The sequence below is a fragment of the Oryzias melastigma genome, linkage group LG20 (assembly GCF_002922805.2).
Source record: "Oryzias melastigma strain HK-1 linkage group LG20, ASM292280v2, whole genome shotgun sequence".
NCBI lineage: Eukaryota > Metazoa > Chordata > Actinopteri > Beloniformes > Adrianichthyidae > Oryzias > Oryzias melastigma.
The window spans coordinates 6,280,322-6,307,394 of NC_050531.1; the positions used below are offsets into that span (position 1 = coordinate 6,280,322).

Below are 27,073 nucleotides of genomic sequence, written 5' to 3' on the forward strand. Positions count from 1 at the left end.
TTTTAATAAATCAATTTATTTTTTGTTTACATTCAGAAATATGAGGTATTTTGCAAAAACAAACATTTATAAAAGAGTAAAAAATTAAAAATGCACAACAAAAAAGAACACACAAAAAAACTGTCGATTATGTGGAAAAGAAGGAATCTCCTCTTTGTCTTTTGGAAAAATTGGAAGGTTCAGCTGAAGGTCTGGAACGCCGCTTCTCTGGCCTCACTGATGCTGCAAGAAAAAAAGGCAATAAGAAAGAATATTAATAACTAACAGTCCTTTAAATCCTAATTTGTGTCCCCTAATGATCCTTGAGGACTTGGAGGGCGAAGCTGAAATCCCAAGAAGGAGCTTAAGAGATCTTTTTTGGGGTGAAAATCAAAGATGGCAGCCTTTATGGAAATAAAACTAGAAAATTTTAACATTTTAGAGTAAATTTGAGAGAAAAATACAGAAAACTTGATTAAAAAAACTACAAATGTAAAGTTACCTATTGAAAAATAATGTTAGTAATAACATGTATTTTTATTTTCTGAATCTTCACTTCCAGTTCTCTGTTTTCAGTTTCATTTTCCTTGTTTTACATGGGGGCGGGGCTTTGAGAGAGGGGACTTCTCACTATGTTTTGTTCCAACACAGATTAATATTTTCATAGCTTTTCTCTCATTTTTTTATTCTCACTGTTCAAACTTTCAAATGTACTTTTTTCTGTTTTTTTTAATATTTCTTTCAAGTTTCAATATTATTTTTCAAATGTGTAACTTTCTTTTTCAAATTTTTAATAATTCATTCAAGTTTACAATATTTATTTATTTATTTTTTAATTTACAAGGCCTGTTTTTCAAACTTTAAGCTGATGCTGATTTGACGTCATAGGAGTTTTCCTGAAGTCAGAGGTCAATGAAACTCTGTAGGTTGTGGTTGTAGACTTACTTGTGCGAAATTACCCAGAACATAATTTTATTTTCTTGTATTATGAGAAAATACAAAAATCGCCAAATTTCACACTTTATCACAAAATGGCTACAAAACCGTAGATCCTGTTGCCATCCCATAATTATTTTTAAAACTTACTCGACATGTGGGTTTTGGTTTTGTTAGTCGATATAGAAAATTTTTCTTTGAGATTTAGACCACACCCATTTTTTTCCCTTTTTATAATTTGGCCCGCCTTAATGTCATTTTTTAGAGAGGAGGTTGCCTGGGGGCGGGGCTAAGGGAGTCCAAAGATAATTTCCGCCGGGTACTAGTATTGTGCAGACAACTTTGTCAGCTTTTGAGTAGGTGATGGGGAGGGTTAAAAGGAAAATATGCAAAAACAATCTTTTTTCTTAAAGACATGAAGAAAAGAATCTCACCAAGCTGCATTTCAATCTCCTGAAGCTGCAGCTTCATTTGGTTGAGTTGTTCTTGCTTCTGCTTCATTTCTGGCGATTCCAAAGACTTATAGTGATTCCTTTGATCTTCTTCGGCTTTTTCCTTCTTTGTTACAGCAACATGGTACTCGCGCAACTTCTCTGATTCACAATAAAAAAGACACAATCTGAGTGAGTAAACGCACACAAACCGAGCAGTTTTCTACACTACACCGGGCATATGAGGCTATGCTAGATATGCTAGATGCTAGTTTAGCAAATGCTATATAGCTATGTAGCATATAGCATGCTAAATAGTATAGAAGCTATATCTGAATTACCACCCTTCTCCCAAACTACTACAAACTATAAAGTGCTGGACCTTCTAGTGCTCTGGATTTTAAAAATCAATTCGGACACGGTGCTCACTACTTTTATTTTGTTTTCTAAACGCCGGATATAAGTGAAAATTGAATCAATACCAACATTTCGCGATGTCTATTTGTGACTCCACTGTGTTCTGTCGATGAAAATGTGGATAGTTTATTAAAAAATTACAATTTTGCCACAATTGTTTAACCTAAATGCATTGTGGTCTTATATTTGCTAATGTAGTGAGCTTCAATGCATGCTAGTTTTTTTGCAAAGACTTCTGGGAAATTGTAGATTTGAACAGCATTACAAAATATAGTGAGTAGGGAAGGAATTCGGATATATTCGGACTATAGCTAGCACATAGCTCTTAGCTCTTAAATATGTAATAAGCTATATAGCACATTGCTAGTATATGCAAATAGCTAAATGCTAGTTTAGCCTATTATTAGGCTAAATGCTAATATCAAGTATACCGGATAGTAGCTCATCTGCAGTTGGAAGAGGTTTGGTGCTTTTCTTTCACAGTTCTATTCCAACACATGACAGTGGTCGCTTGGAGGCGAAGTGAACGTAGCATCCGGTCAAACCTAGCTCAGCTCTGACCTGTTTCCTCTTTCAGAACGTAGTAGCGTTGAGGGAGAGGCGATGCGAACACGCGCAGTCTTCCAATCGGAGGCGCTTTGTTCTGGGAGCCTCCAAACTTGCCCCTGGCGCTGACCCGATTCCCGTCCCTGGTTAGTATGGTGGAGCAATACGTCTGGATCTTCATCACCTGGAAAGAAAAACTCATTAGGGAGGTAAATAAACCCAGTTCACGCGGAGCAGCTCCGGCACCCACCTCCCTCCTGTAGTTGGTGGCAGAGTTCAAGTCGTCCATCACAATGGTGTCATCAAGAAGGTTTCGAAACACTGAGAGGAGAAACAGGAAACTTAGAACAAAATCAGAATTGTCTCCACAAACATCTGACTGAAATCTGAGAGGGTTTCAGGTTTCTTTGCTCACCGGTGGTACAGATCTCCGTTTCCTTGGGGCAAATCAGCAAGTGCCGGGCAAAAACCGGATTCCCGTCTGGATCAAAGAGCGAGCGGCCGTTTTTTATGTGTGGCAGCGTCCTGCGAGCAGAAACTTTTATTTCAGAAACTCTGCTTCAGCAAACTAACTATACAAAGCTAATGCTTTAAATGTTGGTGTGACATTTTCCCTGGAGGTTTTCACCTTTTGTCATGAACAATAAAACAGCATACACAGCTGGTAAAAGCTGAAATAAACTAATTTTTAGGATTATTTAGATTAGTTTGGCAGGATTGAGGTCAGAAGTGCAGAAAAGTGAATCCTCTGCCTCTGTAGTGGTCGTATATAAACCTAAATATCTTTCAACCACTGTAATAACACGCTTTAGTATCTACAGAGGACATTTGGGGCTTTTCAATGATCCCAAAAGTGAAGGGGCGGGGCTTTGGGAACTGTAGTTCTTTGGTACAGTTGAAATAATTGAATGGAAAACTTTTTTTTCTGTTAGTCGAGGGGATATTACAATGGCCCTGAAGTGCAAAATCACATTATTAGTCAACACAAAAATCATATTAAAGATCACAAATAAAAAAGCAAAAACAGAACAAAATTTCACAAACCAAAGAACATTTCCAAATTAAATGGAACATTCAGGAAAATGTAACAAATCGGAATCTGAACAATTTCAAGTTAATTTCATGTTTTTTACTGTTTTGATTTCTAAAATATCTGTATTGTTTTCTTTTTTAAATTTCTTTTGCTTTTTTTAATTGTAGGTGATCTTTAATTGTGGTTGAGTGATTTGTTGATGTGATTGGCACTTTAGGGCCACCGTAGGATATACTAACAGAAGTGAAATAACTTTTTTAAGACTAGGGGTCTGTGACCTTTCCCAGTAAAAGGGCCCGTTTGGTTCTGATCAAAACCTAATAGGAGCCGCAAAGCTGTTTTTTTTATTTATTAATTTTTTTTATTAAACATATTTTCAGGAATTTTTTTTACCACTTTGCATTATTACTTTGCCGTTTTTATAATAAATATGAATCATATATTTTTTGGGGCACGAATAAATACATAAATATTCAGATAAACTGGAATTTTCTAAAAGTTTAAATTTGTTTTTTACTTTTGACAGAAGCTCGTATGACATTCTTTCAAAATAAAATACTTCCTGTCTCAAACAGGAACTGGAGGATAAACATAAAACATTATTGGTTAATGATCCAGTAGTAAAATTATATGAAGAATACATAAATATATATATTTTAGCTACTCCCCTTTGAACAGCTACTAACCATTGATATGCAGTATAAGATACAATGTACTTTAAAATCATAAAATAAACTCAGCAATCAGAAAAGATCAGATTTTTTATCAAAGTTTTGCCTAGTATTTGTAATCTGTGTATTCTGGAGGAAATACAGAGCAAACAAACAGGGATATAAAAACCATCACAGTTTATCTTCTACGTTCACCTCAGCCTTAAACTTACAAAAACTTTACAAAAATAAATTGAATGAATGCTCAGTAAGTAACCTTTACTTTTAAAAATTACGATTATTTTATTTTTCTTTTGCCAGAGAGCCACTTTGGAGGGGTAAAAGCTGCATGTTGCAGACCCCCTTTTGTAGACTCAATGATTAAACCAGGAGCTCCCCCTGCTGGCCGTAAGCGAGAATTGCATAAACACTTCAGGAACTTTGTAGAAAAGTCTTAAAACAAAAATAATCTGGATGCTATTGTTCTTTTTCTATTCTATTTTGTAAACCAAAGAGATTCCCTGCACTTTTTAATTAAAATGAGCTGCTAAAAGAGTAAAAAAATCTATATTCAAAAAGATTAGTTTGGTACCGTCCAAGTGCATTTTTCCGAATGCTGTCCAGGGGCAGGACCTGCTGGTTGCCTTGAGTGTCGTCGTAGATCCTTTTGGCTGCTTCTGTTGTCCTGGTGATGACGCAGTCCATGTCTCCTCCGAGATGCCAGGAGATGACCCTCGCAGCATCATCATCCTCAATTAGCGCCAAATGTCCGACCTGCATTGAAAAACGACAGATTCAGAAGGTTCTGCTTTGCAAAGAAGAAGCAGATATTTGCAGGCTTCTCTCATTGTCATTACCACTCCCACAACATCTGGTCCACTGAAGTTGTTGGGGATGGAGCAAACTCTCCTTGGTGCTCTCTCAAACTGTGCAGCCTCAGCCATTTTCTCATGAATCATCTGCTCAACACGTGAAACCTGCAAAGAAATAAAGAGCTGACTTCACATCGATCACGACCGATATCTTTCTTGATTGATCACTTACAGGTAGAGAGGGAGGGATATTCAGGCCACGTTGATTCATCTCATTTCTGAGGGTGCCCACTTTATAGTCTGCATTTTGGAATTGCTCTGACAAGAGAAAATAGTTTTATTTTAATAAATGTGATGAAAAATAACAAAGAATGAAGTTATTTTTACTCACGTGCCAATAAAGTCCCAAGTTTGCGAAGTGACTCATTTCTTTGAGCAAACTGATTAATAGCTACAGTGAGGTTCTCTTTCTTTTTGGTCAGTTCTGCCATTTTTTGTTGGTTCTCCACATCTGTGATAAAAAAAAACACAATAAGAGGAAACTTTTTTAAGATATAACAAGTTTACAAGCCAATTCTGACTTGATAATGGTCTCTAAAAGTTCCTCTGAAGTGATTTAAGACCCACTCTGATGAAAGTTTTGTTCTCAACATGTTCTTGTGGCATTTTTCTGATGATGGAGGACATAAAAAAATAAAATATAATTTCTGAGTATCTCTTTATCAAATTATTGGGAATCAGGAGCAGATGAAAAGATGCTATTTGAGCCTGCTTCAAGCACTCAGGACCTGGCCTCACAACTCAGAGGTGAATTTCTAATCTGCTACTGCTACTCTGCAGAAACTATGTCCTAAAAAACGACAGATTTTTTTTATTTTTGCCTAAAAAAATAAAAAATTAAGGCTGAAAATGGATATTTCAATAGAAAAGTTTCTTTTATGTCTGAAATAGTACCGTTGTAGAAATGGAAGTTGAGCTGAAAAGGATCCAGAGGTGTGGAAACGTCAGGATGGAAGGTCAGGACGTAGATGCTGCCGTTCTCACCAGGACTCTTCTCCATGATGGCCAACCTCTGAGAGCACCACGTTGTTTTAATATCAATGTCAACAAAACCCCTGATGTTTTCTGAGAACGGCTTACATTGATGTGGGCTTCTCCTTTTTCTAAATTAAAGTGAACGCTCTGGGTTTTCCCCTCAAATAAAGGAAGATTTCTCCTCCTCTCCTGATCGGGACAGCTTATAGAGACGGTCACCCTCCCCTTTAGGTTCTGTCCTGCAGGGTTTCCAAATTTATCCTGTAATCATATGAGACAAATGAGTCACATTTTTAGCACTAGTCATGCATTGGGGATACACGCTCAAAATGTCTCTCCGTGGACAGAAGCTCACCATAATCACCAGAGTCATGTTCTCCACCAAAGTTCTGCTGGGCATCTCCATGCTGTAGGAAACAACCGGGATTTTGGGGATGGAGGTGGGGGCCAGTTTGAAAGGCTGATTGGGGACAACATTTATCTTGATCTAATAGACAGAAAACACAGAAATCAGCATCGTTTTGACAAAGCAAATCTATCATGCTGTACTTATTTGAAATCAACTTAAAGACTAGAAAGTGGTAAAATATTCAAACCAACCTGAGTCAGAAGCGGGACTTTGGTTTTGTCGTTTCGTAGGGTGAACTGGATGGTGTGTGGTCCGATCTGCACTGGAATTGATTTATCTCTGCAGCAAGAATCACAAACAAGTTTCAGAGCTTTTAAAGGAGCTGGGGGACATACTTCAGAGCTTTTACAATATGGGACAAACGTTAGTAAAGATCATATTTATAAAGATAAGTCAAGGTAAATTACGGCAAGTGCTTTTTTTAACAAATGTATTTTTCCGGCTGGGGACCAAACGTCTACAACCCTAAGACAACCACTGTCAACTATTTGTACTTATTTTTAGAAACAGTAAATTCATTGAATGTTCAAACTCCCAGCATTGCTCTTACAGGTGGGTGTACAATGAGGGAACATGACAACATGACAATGACTCAAAGCTTAGAGCCGAGATAAACAATGAGCTGCTCTGTAAGAAGCATATCAAGATTCTGGAGTGGCCTAGCAAGTCTCCAGATCTAAATCCAATAGAACATCTGAAAGCTCAAGAGAAGATCTGTGAGGAGGAGTGGGCCAAAACCTGGTGAAAAACTGCAGGAAACATTTGACCTGAGTAAATGCAAACAAAGGGTACTGTACTAAATATGACCATGAATTTTCTCAGGTTTTTAAATATGTGTTTCATCATAAGAGGGTTTACCTGAAATAATAACAATCATTCTTCTCATTTTCCATTGGTTTGCTGCACTTCATCACAGGGGTCTGAAGGAGATGAGAATCAAGAGAGCTTAACGACTTGTTTTTATCTAAATTGTAAAAAAAACATGTCTCCATCTTTTTGAATTTAAACACCGTTTCTGGAGGAGTGGATGACTCTCCTTTCCACAGCAGCATGGAAAAATCCGCTGGGTTGATGTCCGTTATTGGACTTCCCTCGTCGGAGACCACAGTCACTGAAAAAACTGAAGACAAAACAGTTTAGCTAAGTTTATGGGACAGAATCAGAATATTTGTTGAAAAATAAACCTCTACTAGACACAAACCGGGGAAGGTGCCTCCTGCCAGGAGCTTGGCGGTCTTGTCGTACTCCACTGACAATCTGACAGGTTTGTTAGGATCGGGAATAACAGTGAGGAAAACTGAGGGACCTCTGATGGGTTTTTCATTGAAGGAACCTTTAAAATTCAACTGATAGTACCCCCTAGAGGGTGAAAAAGTACATTTAAATTATTTTACGAAAAAAAAAGTAGTACTTTAAGATCTGGAACAAGTCTTACTTTGATCCGTTCACAGCCAAAACAGAGAATTGGGCTTTCCCTTCTGCATTCACGGGCTGGGATATGACGGGCATTGTCAACTATGAGAAGAAAAGAGATCCCGTTAGCTTCCTGTGACTTTCTGTACAATAAAAAGTGCTGCTCAGCCAACCTTTAGTGATTGTCTTGAAGACCGCACTTCTACCACGACCCTCTGATCCGGGGAAGGGTTTCCCCACTCGTCACACAACTGCAGGAGGAATGGCGTGGGGATGCCGTGGCCTTTCAACACCTGCAACGGCTAAAGGACACACGTTACAGTGTGAATGCTTCGTAAGCAATCAGACTATAGTGATTCTCCTGCACCTTTGAGCTTGTTTAGGACATTACTGCTTGTATTTTTCCTCATTCATTTTTCTACGGGAGCAAAATATGCCCCCAGAGCAAATTAATGAGAAAGTCCTACTAGATTAGCAACAACCTTCAAATATATTCATAGGAGATGTTTTCATCTTTTAAAGACATTTTAAAAAATGAACTTACCTAATATTTTAGCATTATGCTAATGTTTTTGGCTAATGTGTTATTTACTGAGGTTTTCATAGAATTTAGCTGATATTTTAGCATCATTCTAGGAATTTTTAAGCAATTTTATGACAATTTTTTTCAGAAATTTAGGACAACTTCAACACTCTTTCATAGTTCCTTAATGAAATTTCCAGATTTTTTGAAAATGTAACATTTTATAAATAGCTTTTTCATTTTCAGCAAATCCCTTCAGCAATTACATCAGCAAAATGCTTTAGCATCTTCAGTGACTACTTTCAGCAAAAAGCATTCACACTAGCATTACTAACAAGTTTTCTAGTTAATATAGGAGTTTGAGCGGTTTTATAGGGTTCTCCGCTTTACCTGCTCTGGTCCGCTGATGAGTTTCAGCTCTGCAGGCTCTCCAGCCGTCACTTTGATGATGACCCGCTCCTCGAAGCTTTTGTAGTGGAAGCAGAGCTCTCTGGGTCCCAGAGGGCCCGAGTGGAAGCGAATGCCTTTCAGCGCCACAGAGTTGCTGCTTTGCTGCAACACCCAGAAGATGGATAGTTATAATGGAGCTAATGTTCTGCTGAAAGTTTAGCGATAGAAACAATGGACCATATTTGAGCTAATCTGCAGTTCTAACATAAAACTTCTTAGGGACCCACTCTGATCATTTTTCAGCTATTTTTTAAAGCATTCCCAGTGGTTTTTAGCCAAAATCTACAACAGAGTGTTTAGTCCTCTTAAGTCCAAATACTAGAAAGATTCAGCTCAAACTCAGTAAACTGGTTCATCCTTTGCTCGTCTTTGTTAACATTTGTTTACCAATTCACAACAGAGGCCCTTTTTTAGCTGTGAGCTTCCAGTTCTTTTGTTCCAACCTGCCATGCAAATGAGATTTTGGAAGTGTCCAGCCCGTCAGCCTCCACAGTCATGTCCTTCATAGAGTCCTGGGGGAGCCTCTTGGTTACATTATCAAACTGGTCCACAAGATTCAAGTCTGCGTTACAAAATCACCACAGGTCATTTAATGTCCAAATGAGAGAAAAAACAAGAACTTGACTTGAAGGGGAACTGAAACTCACAGATGTGTTCTGCCAGGACTTGACCGAGTTTCAGCGTGTTTTGAGGAAGAGTTGCTTTCAGCCGCGATGGTTCATTTGCACAAGGGCTATTCAAGAAAAAAAAAAAAGATCATTAATTCAAACGGAGTCTGTCCAAGACAGTTTGATTTAAAAGGAGACATACTCAGAAATGCAAAAACTTATTACATTTTTTTACTTTCAATAGAGAAATGCCAATGATACATGTTAAAAACTCAAAAAGCAGGATTATCATCAGAGGGGGACTTTAAATTTAGTCTTTTTGATGTGGATTTGAGTTCATCAAAGTTGAGTTGGCTTGTTTTATGGCTAACTATTTTAAACATTGTTAGGAGTTCAAAAATTAAAAGGGAAATTGATGGAGAAATTACAGACAATAAAGTTCTTGTCAGTCTAAATATCTTGTGCAGGATGACCGACTGGAGTCTGACACCCAACTCAGATTAAGAGCTGAGACTCACGTGACGGTGAAGCAGAAAGACACGTTCTGCTCCTGGTAGGAGACCTGGCAGAAACGCTCCCCCTGCAGCTGAGTGGGCACCTGGATTTCAGGCAGCTTCCCCAGAACCAAATCCTCACTGTTTGCATCTCCTGTCCAGTTAACCTACAAAAAGAGAGGGCAAAAACTCAGGACTGTAATTCTGGGTAAAATTTATTACAGGTCCAGTAACTTGTGTATTCCAACAGAATTACCTGAACTTGGTTAAAGAGTGTTATAAAATAAAGATAAATCAGCTGATTCTGACGCAGAGGAACGTTTTAACATTTTTTCAGCAACTTTTGTAACCCTAATGCAGGGGTCTGCAACATTTATCACCAAAAGAGCCATTTGGTCCAGTTTCTAACAGATCGAAACTCAACAAGAGCCGCCAAATATAACTTAAACTTTTAGAAAAATACACTTCATGTATATTTATGTGGCCATAACTTTATATATTGTATATTTTAAATAGTTACAATACTTGAATTATCAAATTTGTATCCATTTTTTTTTATAAATAAAAAGTTTAACTCCTTTACTTTTGATCACAGCACATAAAAGTTCCTTTCAAATTAAAGTGTCAGATGAGATCCTTCTACTGCAGGAGACACATTTGAATTACAAATGCAAGAAAACCAAGTCATCCATGGCAAGATTTGTGCAGCATAGATTAATATATTTGCTTAACTTAACTAAGTAATTTAATATTTATTCAAATTTGTGATATTAAATTCACCAAATAGTAATACAACAATTATAAAAAAAATACATTTAAAGTTTTTACACTTGGAGGAGGTGTTTTTTAGGTGAAATTTGACAGAGGTCCCACAAAATCATGCAGCTCATTAAAGTTAAACCCACAAAATCACCAACATTGACGCGTTAACGCACGTGATTAACAAATTATGATTACCTCGTTAATATTTATTAACGCAACTTAATCGCATCTCACGGAGCAGCAGTCCTTCGCTTTTTCTTGGTAAACTTTTTTTAAAATATTTTTTATTTGCTAGTTTGTTTTTTATGGCTGTACGTCTGTATCTTCCTCTTTAGAGTTCTGCTCATCTTATTGTTGATTTGTTTTTGTGTGACCAAATGACACTTTTAGGATATCCGAGTTAACGCTTGATACATTTAAACATTTTAGACAATAACAACAAAGAAAACATTTCTCTCTAGCCTGTGTTTTGCTCATAAGCCGTATATAGTCATCAAATTTACTTAGTACATCGTTGTGTTTAATCACAACACAAAAGTGTGATTATTGTGATATCTTTTTATATAATATACAGCCTTAATTAAAAATAAAAGTGCTAAATGTACAGTTTTGTGATTATTTGCAGATTATAGGTGGTCGACAAACTTTTTTTTTTTTTTACATTTCTAGAATTTTGATAACGATGTGCAGCTGTGAAACCATAAATAAAGTTATTTTAAAAAAAAGAGCGTCACCAGCAACATCTCCAGCGTTGAAGGACTTGTAAGATAAGGGATCGCTTCTAAACAATAAGTGACGTCTGTGTGATGACATGCGCCACACACCTTGATCTTGGAGGTGATGTCGGCGGTGAGCGGCACCTCAACGCCGCGCTCATTAAACAACCTGTAGCACAAGTTCTCCAACAATCCTCCTGCTGGCCAGCTGATTTTCTCCTTGTTCCGCAGAACCAGATCCTCACTCTGAGAGTAGACTTCTATCCGTGCGACTCGGGTGCTGGGTACGACTTTCAACCCGATCACGACGGGTGCTACGTTCTTCTGTGACTAGAACGTTGGAGGAGATGTGAGACGTTCATGCAAGCTTGGAACAGATAAAATAAAATAAAAAAACCTACTGGTTTCTAACTTACAAGAAGCTCAAATTTGACTTGAAGCGTCTGCGGCTCTCCGTCCGTTATGTTCAGCTGGACGGGCTTCGTGACGACTTGGCCAGCTCCTGTTTTGCAGCAGTCGATCACGACCGGTTTAAACCCCTCAACCTGAATTTAAAATAAAAGATTTGAAAATGAGGAAGACTGAAACTCATTTAAATGCTACAAAAACACACTGAAAGGACTCTACCTGACAGCGGACCAGCTGCTTTGGATTGGCTGTGAGGTTTCCGGCCTCGTCGTGAATTTCAACATTAAACATGACGGGGCTCCCGTTCTCCACTTCTGCTGACTCTTCCTTCACGTGCACAGAATGTGGAGCGCCTGAAATACATTTACGTCATTTACTAACACGCTTAAAAAGCTAAAAGACTCACTTTGCAAACAAGATGCTGCAGGAAAAAAGAACAAGGAAAGGAGGAAGTCACACTAAATAGTTTAACCATCCTGAAAATATCTTTTCCTTTCCAAACATTTTCATTTTTTTTAAACAATTTCTTATCCAAAGATAAAAAAGGACTAACTTTATTGTTAACAAAAACTAGAACCTGTAAAGAAAATCAAATGTATTGTAATGCAATTACACTTTCTTTGTGATTTGGTTTAACATTTTCTTTTTGGGTCACTGTTTTGTTTTGTGTATAACAGTAAAACAGCAAAAAAAAAACCCTCCAAGAATTCAGAAAACATCTTATTTTTAAAGTATGGCAATACATCTAAATATTTTTGCAAAGATAATGCCTTAATATGTTCAGCCTAAATTTACATTGTATGCAAAAAAGAATCTATATTAGAGAAATAATCTCAAAAAATTACAACTTTTCAATTTAAGATAAATTTACCTGGAAGAAGGCCAATGTGTGCAGTCTCTTTGGATTTTTTTAGACCTGGCAGGGTCACATGCAGGTCATAACTCTGCAAAAAATAAATAAATATGTTAAAAAAAAAGCAAAATTCACATTGTAATTACAGTTTTGCATTTATTTACTTTATTTAAAGCTAAAATAAAAAAGCACATCAACATTAGTAAGCATCTTTTATCTGAAATGTTTATTTCTGAAATGGTGGTAGAGACCAAAGAGCTAGATAGGCTAACAGTTGCTATGCTAGATTGTTGCGTACGCAAAGTTGGACGCCATATTGGAAAGGGCAAGATGCCTTTTTACTGCTGTGCTACAGTTGCACAAATAGAGCTGGAAAGACAAGGAAGTGACCTTTTACAAGTAAATTATAACTCTCAGATAATAAAGGGGAACTTGTAGAAAACATTTTAGGAAGATCTGTGTGAATTCACGTTAAATAGTGAACATTTACGCTGATCTAGTAGCCCAGGGTGTCAAACTCAATCGCACAAGGTGAAGAAATCCTAAATACCCCTTAGGTTGTGCGCCGTACAGGAAAAACATGCATTGAACACTCTACTAAACATTAATTAAATGCCAAAATAGCCTAAAAAACAGAAAAAATAGCTTAGCCAAAACAGCTAGCATGTAGCTGAAATATTAGCTAAACTTCAAAACAGCCTTAAAAAGTAAAACAAAAGCCTAAATCAGCCAAAACAGCTAGCATGTAGCTAAAATATTAGCTAAACTCCAAAACAGCCAAAAACAATCTTAGTAAATGCCAAAATATTACAAAAAGCTAGAAGATTGACTATTTTTAAAACTTTAAAACTATAACTTTTTAACACAATTATGAATAATAAAGAGGCAAGAATATTATTCTTGAATAAATCAACTTAAACCTTAAACAACTTTCAATATTTAACTCTCCATAAAAATATATTTTTAGTTAGAAAGAAGCGCAAGATAACATCGGACCATTAATAACAGTACAATAAAATGATCTGGAGGGCTCAATAGAATTACCCCGAGGGCCATATCCGGCCCCTGGGCCTTGAATTTGACACGTGTTGTAGCCTATTTAAAGTCAATGGTACCTTTAGACTTCACACTATTTCTACGTTTTCTGGTAGGACCACCACTTTTTTCGTTTTATGGAGGATGACCTTAGTATTTGTACGTGTTAGACCTCAGATCAGATGACCTGCTGGTAAGCAGATTTTTTTCTGACCAAAATTAAGCATTTTAAGGTCATTTTACTGTATCTGCTAAGCATTGTTTACCGCCCTTTCCAATACAGCGTCACTCTTGACGTGTCTTAGACAACGGTAGCAGGCTAGCGTAGCGTCTCTAGCAATATAACTGATTGGTACAGACAGACACAGTAATGGATTGTGGGTAAATCTTTAAAGAACTGGTTGTTATCTGGGTTATTTAGTCTAGAAATGTTCTGTTTACCTTCTCCTGCTGGTGCATCTGGATCTTTCCTCTGACTACGACCCCTTTGATGGTGACCTTGGTGTCACTTTTGCTCACCGTCTCATAACTGACGTCAAGGCCACTGAACGAAGCATTTCAAAACATGAACGCAGCTGTAGCATGACATGTTTTTGTAGTTTGTTGGGAGACTCACCTGCATTGTAGGACTGGCTGGGTGTCGGAAGACAGAGCCGTAGGGTGACCAAAGTGGTCCTTTATCTGCAGAACAATATCAAAGGGATTTCCCACACGATAGGCTGGGCTCAGCTGGCTGAGAGTGAAGTGGTCTTCTTTGGCCGCTAACGTGGATAAAAGAGGCAAACATGACAGATCCAGGAAGTACGACAGAGTATTAGGGGCAACATCAAAATAGGAAAATAGATTTCTGAGCCCGCCAGAAATCCACAACTTATAAGTCAAGAACCATTCTTTTCAATGTCCTTATACTCACTAAAACAAATTAGTATTTTCTTCTTTGTTAAAATAACCACTGTTTCTTAGTAATAAGAAACAGCTAATGTCTACTTTATTCACTTTATTCATTTACAAGTTTATTTACACAAACGTATGACTTTTATTCTCAGAATTTTATGCCTTTATACTTGTAAAGTGTTGACTTTTTTTCTCATATGACTTTATGCTTGTAAATTTGCGACTTTTTCTAATAATTTTACGATTTTTTTGTAAAATTACGACTTTTTTCTCATGATATTACAATTTCCTTTCTCATATTACAACCTTATCTTGGAAAATGTAGAAATTGTTTCTACTCTTCTTTTTTCTCATAATTTATTCTTGTAAACTTAAAACTTTATCCTTGTAAATGTATTACTTTTTTCTCATAATTGTATGAATTTATTCTTGTAAACTTACAACTTTATTGTTGTAAATGTGTTATATTTTCTCATAATTTTACAACTTCATTTTCACAAAATTATGACTTCTATCTAATCATTTTACGGCTTCATTCTTGTAAAGTTTTGACTTTGTTTCTCATATTATTATGACTTTATTCTCCTAAAATTAGACTTTTTCAAATAATTTTGTAACTTTATTTGTGTAAAATTATGACTACATTCTCATAATATTAAAACTTTTTCCTTGGAAAATCAGAAATTTTGCTCATAATATTATGGCTTCATTCTAGTAAAATTACTACTTTTTCTCATAATTTTACAATTAATTATTGTAATTGTATTACTTTTTTCTCACAATTTTATGACTTTTTTTCTTGTAAAATTACAACTTCGCTCTTGTTAAGACGTAGAGATGTAAACTTACAACTTTATTCTTGTAAATGTATTACTTTTTCTCCTAATTTTACACCATCACTTTTGTCAAATTAAGACTTCTTTCTCATAATATGACAACTTAATTTACGTAAAATAACAACTTCTTTCTCATATTACAATTTTTTCTTGGAAAATTACATTTTTCTCATAATATTACAGCTTTATTATAGTAAAATTACAACTTTTCTCTCATAATGGTACGACTTTATTTTTGTAAAATTATGACTTTACTCTTGTGCAATTGTGATTTTTTTCCCTTGAATTTTACGACTTTATTCTCGTACATTTTTTCCCAGAGTTAAACAACTTTATTCTCCTGAATTTTTTTACTTTTTTCTCATATTACGACTTTACTCTTGTAAACTTACTTTCTCATAACTTTTCTCATAAATTTAAAAAAAATATATCTTAATTTTTGTATTAGTTTTATATTTCTGGTGGCCCTGATACTCTACTGTAAAGAGGAAAGACAAATATAGTATTTAAATATTTTAACAGTGGCTTGGTTTACCTGTGATGGTAAAGTGGAAAGTGTGGCTTGGAAGAATCCTGTTTCCAAGACAAGTGGAGTCCTGTTCACCTACGATGGTGTTCAGAACCAAAGAGTACTTGCCCAGATCGTTTAATGGTCCTAGGAAAAATAATATATATGTTTTCAGTTTTGGATCATAAAAGAGAAATCTACTGGAGCAACCAAGTAACCGCAAAGTCTGAGAGAAAATTACCATTTTTTTTGAACCAGTGTCCTTTTGAAGACTTCAAAAATGGTGCAGTTAAAGTAAGTATGGTCTTTTCTTCTTTGGGATCTAAAACCAGAAACAATAACAAAGTGGAGTCAATTCCAATCAAAATTCCAAGAGCAAACAGTAAAACCTACCGTGTCGGATCACTTTGAGGCCGACACTCAGCCACGTCCCTGGTCCCTGACCGGCGCTTATGTGAGATATCACGTCCCCCTTCCTGTTTAGAATCTCCACCAAAAGAGGTCCTGAAACATTCCATGTAGGTGAGCCTTAGGGTTACCTTAAAAAGACAAAAGTGTGAAGTAATTGTAGAAAGAATACCAATTGAAGACCCAGCAGGAATCTGAGGGTTGAGGATTTCCTCCTTCCACTCCAACCTAAGCTTATCTGGAAGCCTGAAACAAAAACATACATGTAAAGATCAAACGCAACCCCCCTCACACAGGCATGCATGAATAGAAAGTTGCCTTACTTATCATTATCTTTCTCGATTCCCTTTAGTATGACTTCATCAGTGGCGGTTCGGTCAATTTTGGAAATGGGCATGATTTTGGTGTCATTGTAGAGAGCAGAAGGCTCCTGTGAAGGGAGAACGTTTGTCTGTTAGATTGTGAAAGCTCTCCCACTTGAAGCGATGAGAGAGGCCTGTAGTTTTTAATCATAGGTATACCTCAACTATAAGAAACAAAATGAGAAAAAAATCCAGAAAATTACATTTTTAAAGAATTTTTTATAAAATATGGTGGAAAACAAGTATTTGGTCAAGATTTCTAGCTTTTCTTCTGTATAGGATCCTCTGTCTTCCACTCGTTATCTGTATTAATGGCTCCTGTTTGAACTCATGGTCTCTGTAAAAGACACCTGTCCACAACCTCAAACTGTCACACCCCAAGACCAAAGAGCTGTCTTAGGACACCAGAAACAAAATTGTTGACCTGCACCAGGAAGGGAAACATCACTGCTCTAGAGGAGATCTGCATGGAGGAATGGACCAAAATACCAACAGCAGTTTGTGAAAACCTCCTGAAGATTTACCGAAAATGTCTGACTTAACAACAAAGAGTATCCAACAAAGTATTGAGATGAACTTTTGCTATTGACCAAATACTTATTTTCCACCATATTTACTAAAAAATATTTTTTAAAAAAATCAGAAAATGTATAATTTCTAGATGTTTTTCTCTAATTTTGTCTCTCATAGTTGAGGTATACCTATGATGAAAATTACAGACCTCTCATCTTTTTAAGTAGAAGAACTTGCACAGTTAGTGGCTGATTAAATACTTTTTGCCCCATTTTAAATTAAATATGGGAACAAACAAGTAAACAAGAATTAATGACAGCTCATTAGTTCTTTTATTATAAGAAAACACAATTAAAACATCAAACAATCCTTGTATGGTCACATGTAAGTGTTTCCATATATTAGACAGTAATGACAAATCTATCATTTTCTTTGCTGTCATCGTGTGTGTTGTCTGTTGTAATTGTCGTTTTTATCGTTAAACAAACCTACAATGTCTCAATCAAATGGTATTTTCCAAAACAATATATTCAATTTATTCCATTTAAGAATGATTTTATAATGGATATACTCGATAACTTCAGACAGATTGATCTGGTTGGATTGTAGGAATAGATTAAGTCGATTAAACCCCAAGTATGAAACGTGAAAAAACTGAACTGAAAATAGAGGAGTGGATCAAATCTGTCTGGTTCTTACCCGAGTGACCTCCACCTCTCCCCCAGTGGCAAAGACGTCTCCATCATACTCCCCATGGAGCAGGAATCGAACTATAGTGCCATACAGGGTAGGGGTTTTTCTCTGAGACTTCACCTGTAGATGACACACAAATACTTTAAGAGTAACAAAATAAATACATTTTAGTATTAAAAAAAAGGAAATGTTCTTACAAGTTGGCCAGTTTGGTAGATTTTTCCATCCCACTCGATGGCAGAGAACTCTCCCCAGGGACTGTTTTGTTTTCCGGGCACATCGGTTCGTGTTATGGTCCTCCTAAAGCCAAAAAACCTCACCTGCTTGTCGTACCTTTCATGGCAGCTTTGAAGCCACTGCATGAACTCCTTCTCTATGTTCCCTCTTTTTGAAAACTTTTGCTGAAAGGCAAAGAAATAAGATTTAAAAGAAGTTTTAATATGAAAAAAAATCCTTTAAGGAAGAGAAGATGTCTTAATCTGTAGGTTATGGCAGAAGGCAAAACCAAAAATATAACCAACAATTAAATGATCAATAGAAATACAGAAATACTTTTCCTTAAAATTTGTCACTTTTTAAGGTTTCATGTTCACATTTCATTGGGTTTCTGCAGTCTTCTTGCTTGAAACATTGCTGCTCACCTGGTCTTTTAAAATGGGGGTGAAGATGGTTTCCTTGTTCCTCAGTTTCAGCTCCAACTCCATAAACTTGAGTTTGTTTGTGCTGACGGAAAATTTGTCGTTGGTGAAGAGAACCCCCGAAAGGCGACTGAAACACTCGGCGGGCAGAGCCGAACCTTTCTTTGGTCGAGAGCACCAGTCAAACCTGTGAGAAAACGTGAAGGATGAAGGCTGGACATTTGACAGATGGAGAACATCAACGAAAGCAAGTCAAGGGCAAAAAAATCCAGATTTTTCTATGTATGTTCTGCTTTAGAGAAGAACGAAGCTGCAAAAGTGTCCTGCACCTCACAAAACTGAAAGAATCCCAATCCCAACGTTTTTATGGTTATAACCACGAAATGATCAGCAAAGCTGAGTACATTTTTTATTAACTTCTCTGAAGCTGTTCAAGTTCTTTAAAACAGACAAAACTCTTGGGAAGCAAGCAGTATGAAAAGTATGCACTAATGGAGCCAAATGAGCTCAGACGGTTTCACATCTTGCTAAAAAAACTTGATCTAAACCTCGTTTTTACATTTTTTTCCCGGTGGTTTGGATTAAAAATGTGGCCTTCGCTGGAAAAAAGGGTCAGTTGTCACGTCTCCATGTCTGGATTAATGAGATCATTCAGAGATCTCCCGGTACAGTGAGATTCATTTTCAGGAGCTGCGTCTGCATGATGGGCGCTTTCAGCGGTACTTCTGATTCTCTGTGACCCAGTTAGACGACTTACTGTCCCGCATTAGTCCGAGGATGGAAAAAATAAAAATAAGAATAAAATTAGCAAAATTTATAAACAATAACTTCTAGACTCATAAAGTGGATGAATGCTTACAAAAAAAAAATAAAATAAAATTAAGACTTTTATTCTCAAAAATTCATGATTCTCATAAAAATATAACGTTTCTCTCATCATTTTGCAACTTTATTTTGTAACCTTTAACTTTTTTACACATAATATTACAATTTTATTATTGTAGAATTTTGCATTTTTTCTCATAATATGAATTTAGTATTGAAAAATTATATTTTTTCACAAAATTCTACGACTTAATTCTTATAAAATGATGACTTTATCACCATAAAATTTCGATTTCTTTCTCATAGTATTACAGCTTGAATCTCATTTATATAAATATATTTGTTATAATTTTACAACTTAACTGTTGTAAAGTTTATGCTTTTTTTCATAAGTGTACGATTTTATTCCTGTAAAGTTTTAACTTTTTTCTCATAATATTAAGACTTTATTCTTGTAAAATCAAAACTTTTTTCAAACAATTTTACAAATGTAATCTCATAAAAACAATTACTTTTTTTGATAATTGTACAAATTTATTCTTGTAAAGTTTTAAACTTTTTTAAAGTTTTAAAAAAAATATTCATAATATTATGACTTTATTTTTATAAAATCATTACTTTTTTCACTTAATTTTACAATTTTATTTTCATAAAATTGCTACTTTTTCCTCAAAATTCCATGTCTATATTCTTGTAAAGTTTTAAACTTTTTTTCCTCATAATTTCACAACTTTATTCTTGTAAACTTTCCTTCTCATAGTAATATGAGAATTTTAAGAAATTATTATTTTGACATTTATCTCATATTACAACTTCATTCTTTTAAAATAACTTTTTTCCCATATTTTTATAACTTTATTCTCATAAAATTATGACTTTTTTCACATAATTGAGTTACTACATTATTTTAAAGTTCAAAGCTTTTTTTTACATTACAACTTTATTGTTGTAAATTTACGACTTTTTCATTATAATTTTAGAACTTTATTCTTGTAAAGTTTTGCCCTTTTTTCTGATAATATTAGGACTTGATTTCTGTAAAACTATGACTTCCTTCACATATTATTACAGTTTCGTTTTTGTAAAGTTTCTAATCTTTCTCTTATTATGACTTTGTTCTCATAAAATCACAACTTTTTAAACATAATTTTAAGACTTTATTCTCGTTAACATACGATTTCTTTCTCATAACTTTACAACTTTATTCTTGCACATTTATTTGTGGTTTTAATTGTATAAATAATATCAATTTTGAGAGAAGTACAAACGGGAACGCCAGCTTTCCTCCATGTTGGTTTTGGACTTCAGCTGCTGTTCAAATCATCACGTCATTACTGAAGCTTATTTTCTGATTGGTCGACGCAAAGTGAAGCATTACCAGGTATTTAAACTCTGGAAACATCCCCGGATGCTCAAAATGCTTCACAGGATTTCTGATCACGTCTGTAGGTTGACTTAGCATTAAAATCGGACACCTCGCCACATGAATCGTATTCGGCGTGAACATAGCTTTAAGTACATACTCAGACACGGTGGTGTACGGGATGAGCCGTCCGTTCCAGAAACACTCAAAGATGTCCTTCTTCCCTCTTGCTCCAGCATCACTTTCATTGTCATCGCTGTCACCGTTATCGGAGGCTAAAAAACAAAAGGAACGGAGACTAAAGATGTGTCGTATTTTAAGAGTTTATTCAATGTTTTGAGTACCTTGAGAAGCACACGGATTTTTGGGGTACGTCTCCCTGTCGTAGAGGAACGGATGATAGCGAAGGACGCCCTCCACTTTACCGCCATCCCCTGCAGTGGTGGCCTGGAACTCGAAGGAGTCAGCAGCGGCGTTGATGTACAGAGTCTGCATGTCATTGTTCACGTATCTGAGATTCAGCAAAATGGGACTTTTTGGAGGCTTTTCCCGCAACGTGACCTGGATAAAAACAACAAGTTTGACTTGAAAATGGCATTTCCTGCAAACCTGAACGAGACCTGGAAGAGAGGCGGGTTTGGATGGCTGACATTGATGACCTTTACCGCTGTATGGAAACTTCGAAGGGCTCATTAACCCTTTGAAATCTGAGTTTTAGGCCCTTAGATTCTGTATGTTCAATTTGAAAGACTACTTACTTGCTTACCTGGTATAATTTTCATCAGCACAGCTTCACCTTTTTAGCATTAACTTTATTTTGCCATTTTTCAGTGTTGAATTCACATAAAATCAAGCAAAAACTTAAAATTCTGTCTGATACTCTGTCTCAAAATACTCTTGCTGTCAAGTTTTAAAGAGACATTGATCCTGGAAGTCCAAATCTATGAACATCTTGCTGTATTCTGCTGCACTTTATGGCAAGAAAATGTTGTGATCCTTTCATTATGTGGAGACTTTTAGTAGAGCATTTATTTGGTAACAATAAGCTTGAAATATAGCGCTGATTATAAAAATTGGAATCAAATAGTCGATCCCTGATCGAGATAGAAAATCTGATTCCTATCATGTCTGAAACTTACGATCAAGAAATTCAATCTTGGAAAGGACACAAATATGTTGTTTTATATGTTGTGGGTTTGGATTTTTCTATAAAAATATATTGTTTGAGGAAGCTTTTATAAGTGATGTCCATAACCTCAAAGCTTCTCACCATCCCAGCATGTGGTCACTAATAGTAAACATCCTTACCAAAATGTCGATTTTCTGGGTAAGATCTCTGCTTGGACAGCTTGGTTGACTCAAGACATTTCCATTGGAGCCGTGTATGTAGTAGTGATAAATGTGCCTGCAAAACAGAAACCTCTGTTTTGTAAACAGCAGAAGGCTCAGATGTCGTTATTTATAGAACGGGGGGGCTCACGCTAGCTCTCTGGTCCACGTTTCAAAGTCTTGCTTCAGATAGTTTATGTGGTCTGTCAGGATTCCTGTGATAACGACAACAGTGAAGCTCTGTTTCCCAGACTCCTCCCGAACAACATCATGGAGAAAGCGCTCATCGTCTGTTATTTGGGAGGGGTCACATGGCTGCAGAAAGATAGCGCAATTAAACATTTAGGTCCCACGGCGACCTGCACAAAGCCTTTGGAAAAGCACCCACCATTCTGCTTACAATCCTCCCCGTGTAAACATCCTCGTTGTTCTCCTCCTTTCGTTGAAAATCCTCTTTGGATAAAGCCAATTCATGCACATATGGAGAGTCCCACGGTTTGCTGATCATCTAACAGTAAACAAACAACAACAAAAACAGCATAATTTATTGCACTTCCTATAAAAAAGTTCTACAAGTGTATTATTCGCTCAAGATTCTTTTGTTTGTCACTCTAAAAGATAGAACACATTTCAGAAATGCATTTCAGTGCGAGCCAAACAAGACCAGACAACAGAAATACACACAAAGTTGACTGTGGTGCAACTGAGATGGTGCACCTTGGTGAGCCTGGGTGTAGATGGGTATTGAGAGTATGATAAGGCTATTGGTGACAATTGCATACAATGTAGACCAAGGGTGTCCAAAGTCAGTCCTCGAGGGCCGGCCTCCTGCTGGTTTTCCAGAAACCCTCCCTTATTTGCTGCTGATCCAGTTAATCAGGTGTGTTCGGCCAATAAGAAGCCTCAATGGGAGGTTAGTTGAAAAAACACGGAGGACACTGGCCCTCGAGGACTGACTTTGGACACCCCTGATGAAGACCATTGACTGTAAATGGGAACTGGACTGAGGGACCCCTCCCCCTTGGTATTCCAAACAGGAAGTACCCACTGGCTCCAAGAAACCCAAATCTCTTTAACTTATAGAGACACAAACAGCTCCAGTTGTGCTCATAAGTTTACATACCCAGAAGAAATTTTGAATTCTGGGCTATTTTTTAAAGAATATGGAAGATGTACACCCTGGACAGGTCCCCAGTCTGTCGCAGGGCCTCAATCACACACCCATTCACACTCACATTCACACCTAGGGGCATTTTAGAGTCACAAATTAACCTATGATGCATATTTTTGGACAGTGGGAGGAAGCAGGGGTTCCCAGAGAAAACCAAGGCATACTCCACACAGAAAGGTCCCCAGTTGGTGTTCTATCTCAGGTCCACCAGCCGGGACTTCTTGCTTTGTGAGGCAAGGGTGCCAACTACTGCGCCACTGTGCAGCCCCAAGTTGACATACCCCACTTAATACCTTGTAATGCCTGCTTCTGCATCAACAACAGCTTCAAGTCTCTTGTTGTCGTTGTGGATGAGATTCTATATTTCCTCTAATAGTAAAGCAGCCCATTTTTTTTGGCAGAAAACCTCAAGTTCCTTTACGTTTTTGGGCTGTCTTGCTTGAACTACCAGTATAACCCTTCCGCTCTCTTTGGGGTCCAGTTGACTCCTACCACATATTGATATGTGATTTCTTCCATGACAAAGGTGGACAGGATTTTATGTCTGTCATGGACATTAGTGAAACTCAAAAATCAAAAAAAAATTCAGCGCACTGTCTTGGGGGGTCCAGATGACCCCACTTTTAATGTAAACAAACTAAGGAGAGCGGAAGGGTTAAAATCTTCCCAGACTGAGGCGGCAACTCCAAAACCATATTCTGTTGGAACCAATGACAGGTGGACTTGGCTTTGTGTTTTGGATCATTGTCGTGTTGAAATGTCCAAGTTCATACCATGCGCAGCCTCCGAGTTAAAGACTGCAAGTTCCCCCCAGTAGCTTCTGATAACGTGCTGCATTCATCTTACCATCAATTCTGACTAAGTTTCATGTCCCTTTGTAGCTCAAACATCCCCAAACCATAAGTGATCCACTGATGGTTCACAGCCTGTTCACAGCTGCATAAACCTCCTCGGTCTTCCTCTAGACGTATTGCCTGGTAGCTCTAGACTCAGCATCCTTCTACCAATATATTCACTGTCTCTCCTCTGAACATGTCCAAACCATCTCAGTCTGGCCTCTCTGACTTTATCTCCAAAACCTCTAACATGTGCTGTCCCTCTGATGTATTCATTCCTGATCCTATCCATCCTGGTCACTCCCAAAGAGAACCTCAGCATCTTCATCTCTGCTACCTCCAGCTCTGCTTCCTGTCTTTTCTTCAGTCCCACTGTTTATAGTTTAAACAACATGGCTGGTCTCACCACAGCTGTGTACACCTTTCTTTTCATATGAGCTGAAACTATAACACCTCACACCATACACTTTTCTCCATCCTGCTTGCATTCCCTTCTTCACTTATTCTCCACATTCTTTATTACCCTGAACTGTTGACCCTAGATACTTCAACTCCTCTACTTTCCTTTTGCTTCACACAACCACTAACTATGAGTGGGGAAAAAAGATATTCTATGAAAAATAACCAAGAAATCACAATTTCTTCCAGGGTATGTAAACTTACAAGCACAAGTAAAACTTCGCACCACACCTCAACACAGATATAGATAGCATGGTGTCAAAGCATGCTAAACATTTTATGTTTATCCCTTTGTTTTTTTCCCAATAATAAAAATGTGTATGCTGAACAGTGTGGTGGTGGTTAGCACCCTTGGCTCACAGCCAGAAGGCCCTAAATCAAATCCCGGCTCAGACCTTTCAGTGTGAAGTTTGCATCTTCTCCTCTTGCAGGTACTAGTTTTCTCTGGTTTCCTCCCTTAGTCCAGAAAATGTACTTTCTTGGTTTATTGGTGACTTTACATTGTCCATATATAGCTATGAATGACATAAGCAACCCCATGACCCAAAAAGGAGTTAAGAGGGTTTGAAAGATGTATGGATAGAGCTTGCATGTCTGCTTTGTATATGAATCTATTCTTAGCTGGACTGTTTAACATAAGAAATAGCTCCTTCCCCGCGACCCCAAAAGGGAAGAAGCGATCTGGAAGATGAATGATGAAATAATAGCTCCTTTCTGAAACCAGACTAAAGTTTTTGAAGGTTCAAATTTCAGACTAGAGGTTTGGGTTTTGCTCCTTCAGACTCACCCTGACTGAATCCCCAATGAAGAATGCTGCCTGCTTTCCTCCAACTCCAAAGTAAGATATATCACTGTTTAGACTGCGGGGGACGTCATCGGGGCGCACATATCCTTCTTTCTCACTAGAGTAGGAGGGGGTAAAAAACTCTTTAGTTTAAAGTGACATATACAAGCATACAGTGAAAGTTTGAGTCAAACTGTAGGAACAGGAGGAGGGGCTCTGTTTTGGTACTTTCTACCTCTTAGCTCCATCCTGAGAAAACAGTCTCCTTTCTTTGTTAAGCTGACAATAATTAGATTAATTTACCGATAAAGAAAGAAGGCTCCGTTACAACATTACTGTCTTGCTTACAAGACATCAAAGACTGGATGACTCTAAGTTTTTTAAGTTTTAATGATAAAAAAAACAGAAGGGATGGTGTTTGGTGTTCTGGTGTTTTTAAACAGCACAGAGAAGAGGTTTCACCAGCATGGAGAAGAGCTTTCACCAGTGCGGAGAAGAGGTTTCACCAAGGTGGAGAAGAGGTTTCACAAACGCAGAAAAGAGGTTTTACCAGCGTGCAGGAGTAGAGGAGCGGGTGTAGAAACTGTCCTGCACCTGTGGATCATTCCTTGCATGCTTGGAGTACATTTTTTGCATACATGAAGCTTAATGTATGCCCGTGGGGGATTTATGGCGGAAATTATTGCCATACTTGTGTGACCCCTCTTCACTGGAGCTGGGCCCCTTGGCTCCACATCTTAAACAGTCTATGTCTACAACACGTCTAGCCTGGGTTTTAAAATTGACAGGGATTGTAAACTTGACTGTCAAATCAGGTCAGTGGTAAAACAATTTTGGGTAAAGTATCTGTATTTTTTCTCTGGAATTGTTTTAACATTTTAACTGTATTTCGTATTGTTCTTAGAACTTTTAACGTGTGGCGCCTTGTTTGACTGAGGTCATTTTAAGGTTTCCATATAAAGCAAATAAACTTAAACTAAAAACTATTCAAACGAACCTTGAAAATTTGCTATTTTGCCTTGAAAACTTGGAGAGTCTGTAGACGGCCCAATTGTTGAGTTGAGTTGATGTCATGCCACACCCATTATCCAAAACAAGAACTCCATTTTTTCCAAGAGTTTTTTCAAATACCTGCCAACACATAAGACATTAAGCAGAAGTTAAAAATAAAATAGCATATAATAAAGAATGTTAATGAAATGGACAGGGTGTAACAAACCAGTCGTATCTCTATGGTCCTCAACCCTTTGTTTTTAGCTGTGGCTGAAAGGGAATTGTCCACCAGCTCAGCAAGAGCGTAAGCTGTGAAAAGGACGAATCAGAAAGCTGCACACCTGTGTATATTTTCACAACACTGTTTGATACTTACGCAGAGCTTTCTGGTTTTCGGCGTAGTACTCATGAGTCCCACTCTTGATCAGGGTGTCATAATGAGGCGTGAACATAATGTTTTTCTCCGTCGAAGTCGGCAGAGTCTGATCTTTATGCTGCCACAAGTACAGGGTGCACTCATCCTGAAGCTCATCTACAATAAAACAAAAAAACAGGAATGTGTACTCCACAAAAACAGGCGAGTACACCTTTTCTCGTGCTTTTTAACTTTTGCACCCGATTTACTCACCAAAAAGTGCATAATCCACAACTGTCTTGCCCGGTGTGGCCAACACAAAAGACTCATGTGGGTCAATACCAAAACACTACAAAGAAAAACACACAAAAAAACTTTCAGGTGGACTTATTCAGATTGAAAATAAATTATTTGATCAGCCAAAATAAAGCTTCCAAACATTAAACAAAATTGTTTTATAAAAAATTTAAAGTTTGTTCCAAACCACACCTTCTAACAAAAAAAAGTTAAGAAATGGTCATTAAAGGTGAACATTAATGCTTTAAACGCTTTACAATGCTTCTATGGAGCAAAATTGGGGCCAATATTATTTGAAA

The 27,073-nt window shown here is 37.1% G+C and overlaps 1 protein-coding gene across 1 annotated transcript; it reads right to left on the reverse strand.

Annotated features, from left to right (window-relative positions):
- Positions 1–26,826, reverse strand: smchd1 (structural maintenance of chromosomes flexible hinge domain containing 1; the record flags this gene model as incomplete). Its single annotated transcript, XM_024280406.1, is given in 46 exon segments — positions 1–222; positions 1,350–1,508; positions 2,325–2,493; positions 2,560–2,630; positions 2,725–2,834; positions 4,585–4,766; positions 4,850–4,969; positions 5,037–5,122; positions 5,196–5,315; positions 5,759–5,876; positions 5,945–6,100; positions 6,195–6,326; positions 6,440–6,527; positions 7,107–7,168; positions 7,259–7,368; positions 7,450–7,607; positions 7,684–7,763; positions 7,835–7,963; positions 8,575–8,736; positions 9,078–9,196; positions 9,282–9,367; positions 9,761–9,903; positions 11,323–11,544; positions 11,631–11,759; positions 11,842–11,975; positions 12,494–12,566; positions 13,952–14,054; positions 14,127–14,271; positions 15,776–15,895; positions 15,990–16,070; positions 16,142–16,252; positions 16,329–16,402; positions 16,480–16,586; positions 17,731–17,844; positions 17,922–18,125; positions 18,366–18,549; positions 20,711–20,825; positions 20,895–21,111; positions 21,859–21,955; positions 22,031–22,194; positions 22,268–22,387; positions 25,133–25,247; positions 26,127–26,260; positions 26,349–26,431; positions 26,499–26,654; positions 26,751–26,826. Coding segments are annotated over 46 exon segments (5,733 nt in total), but the record flags the coding sequence as incomplete, so codon positions are not given.
- Between the last annotated feature and the right edge of the window lie 247 nt (positions 26,827–27,073).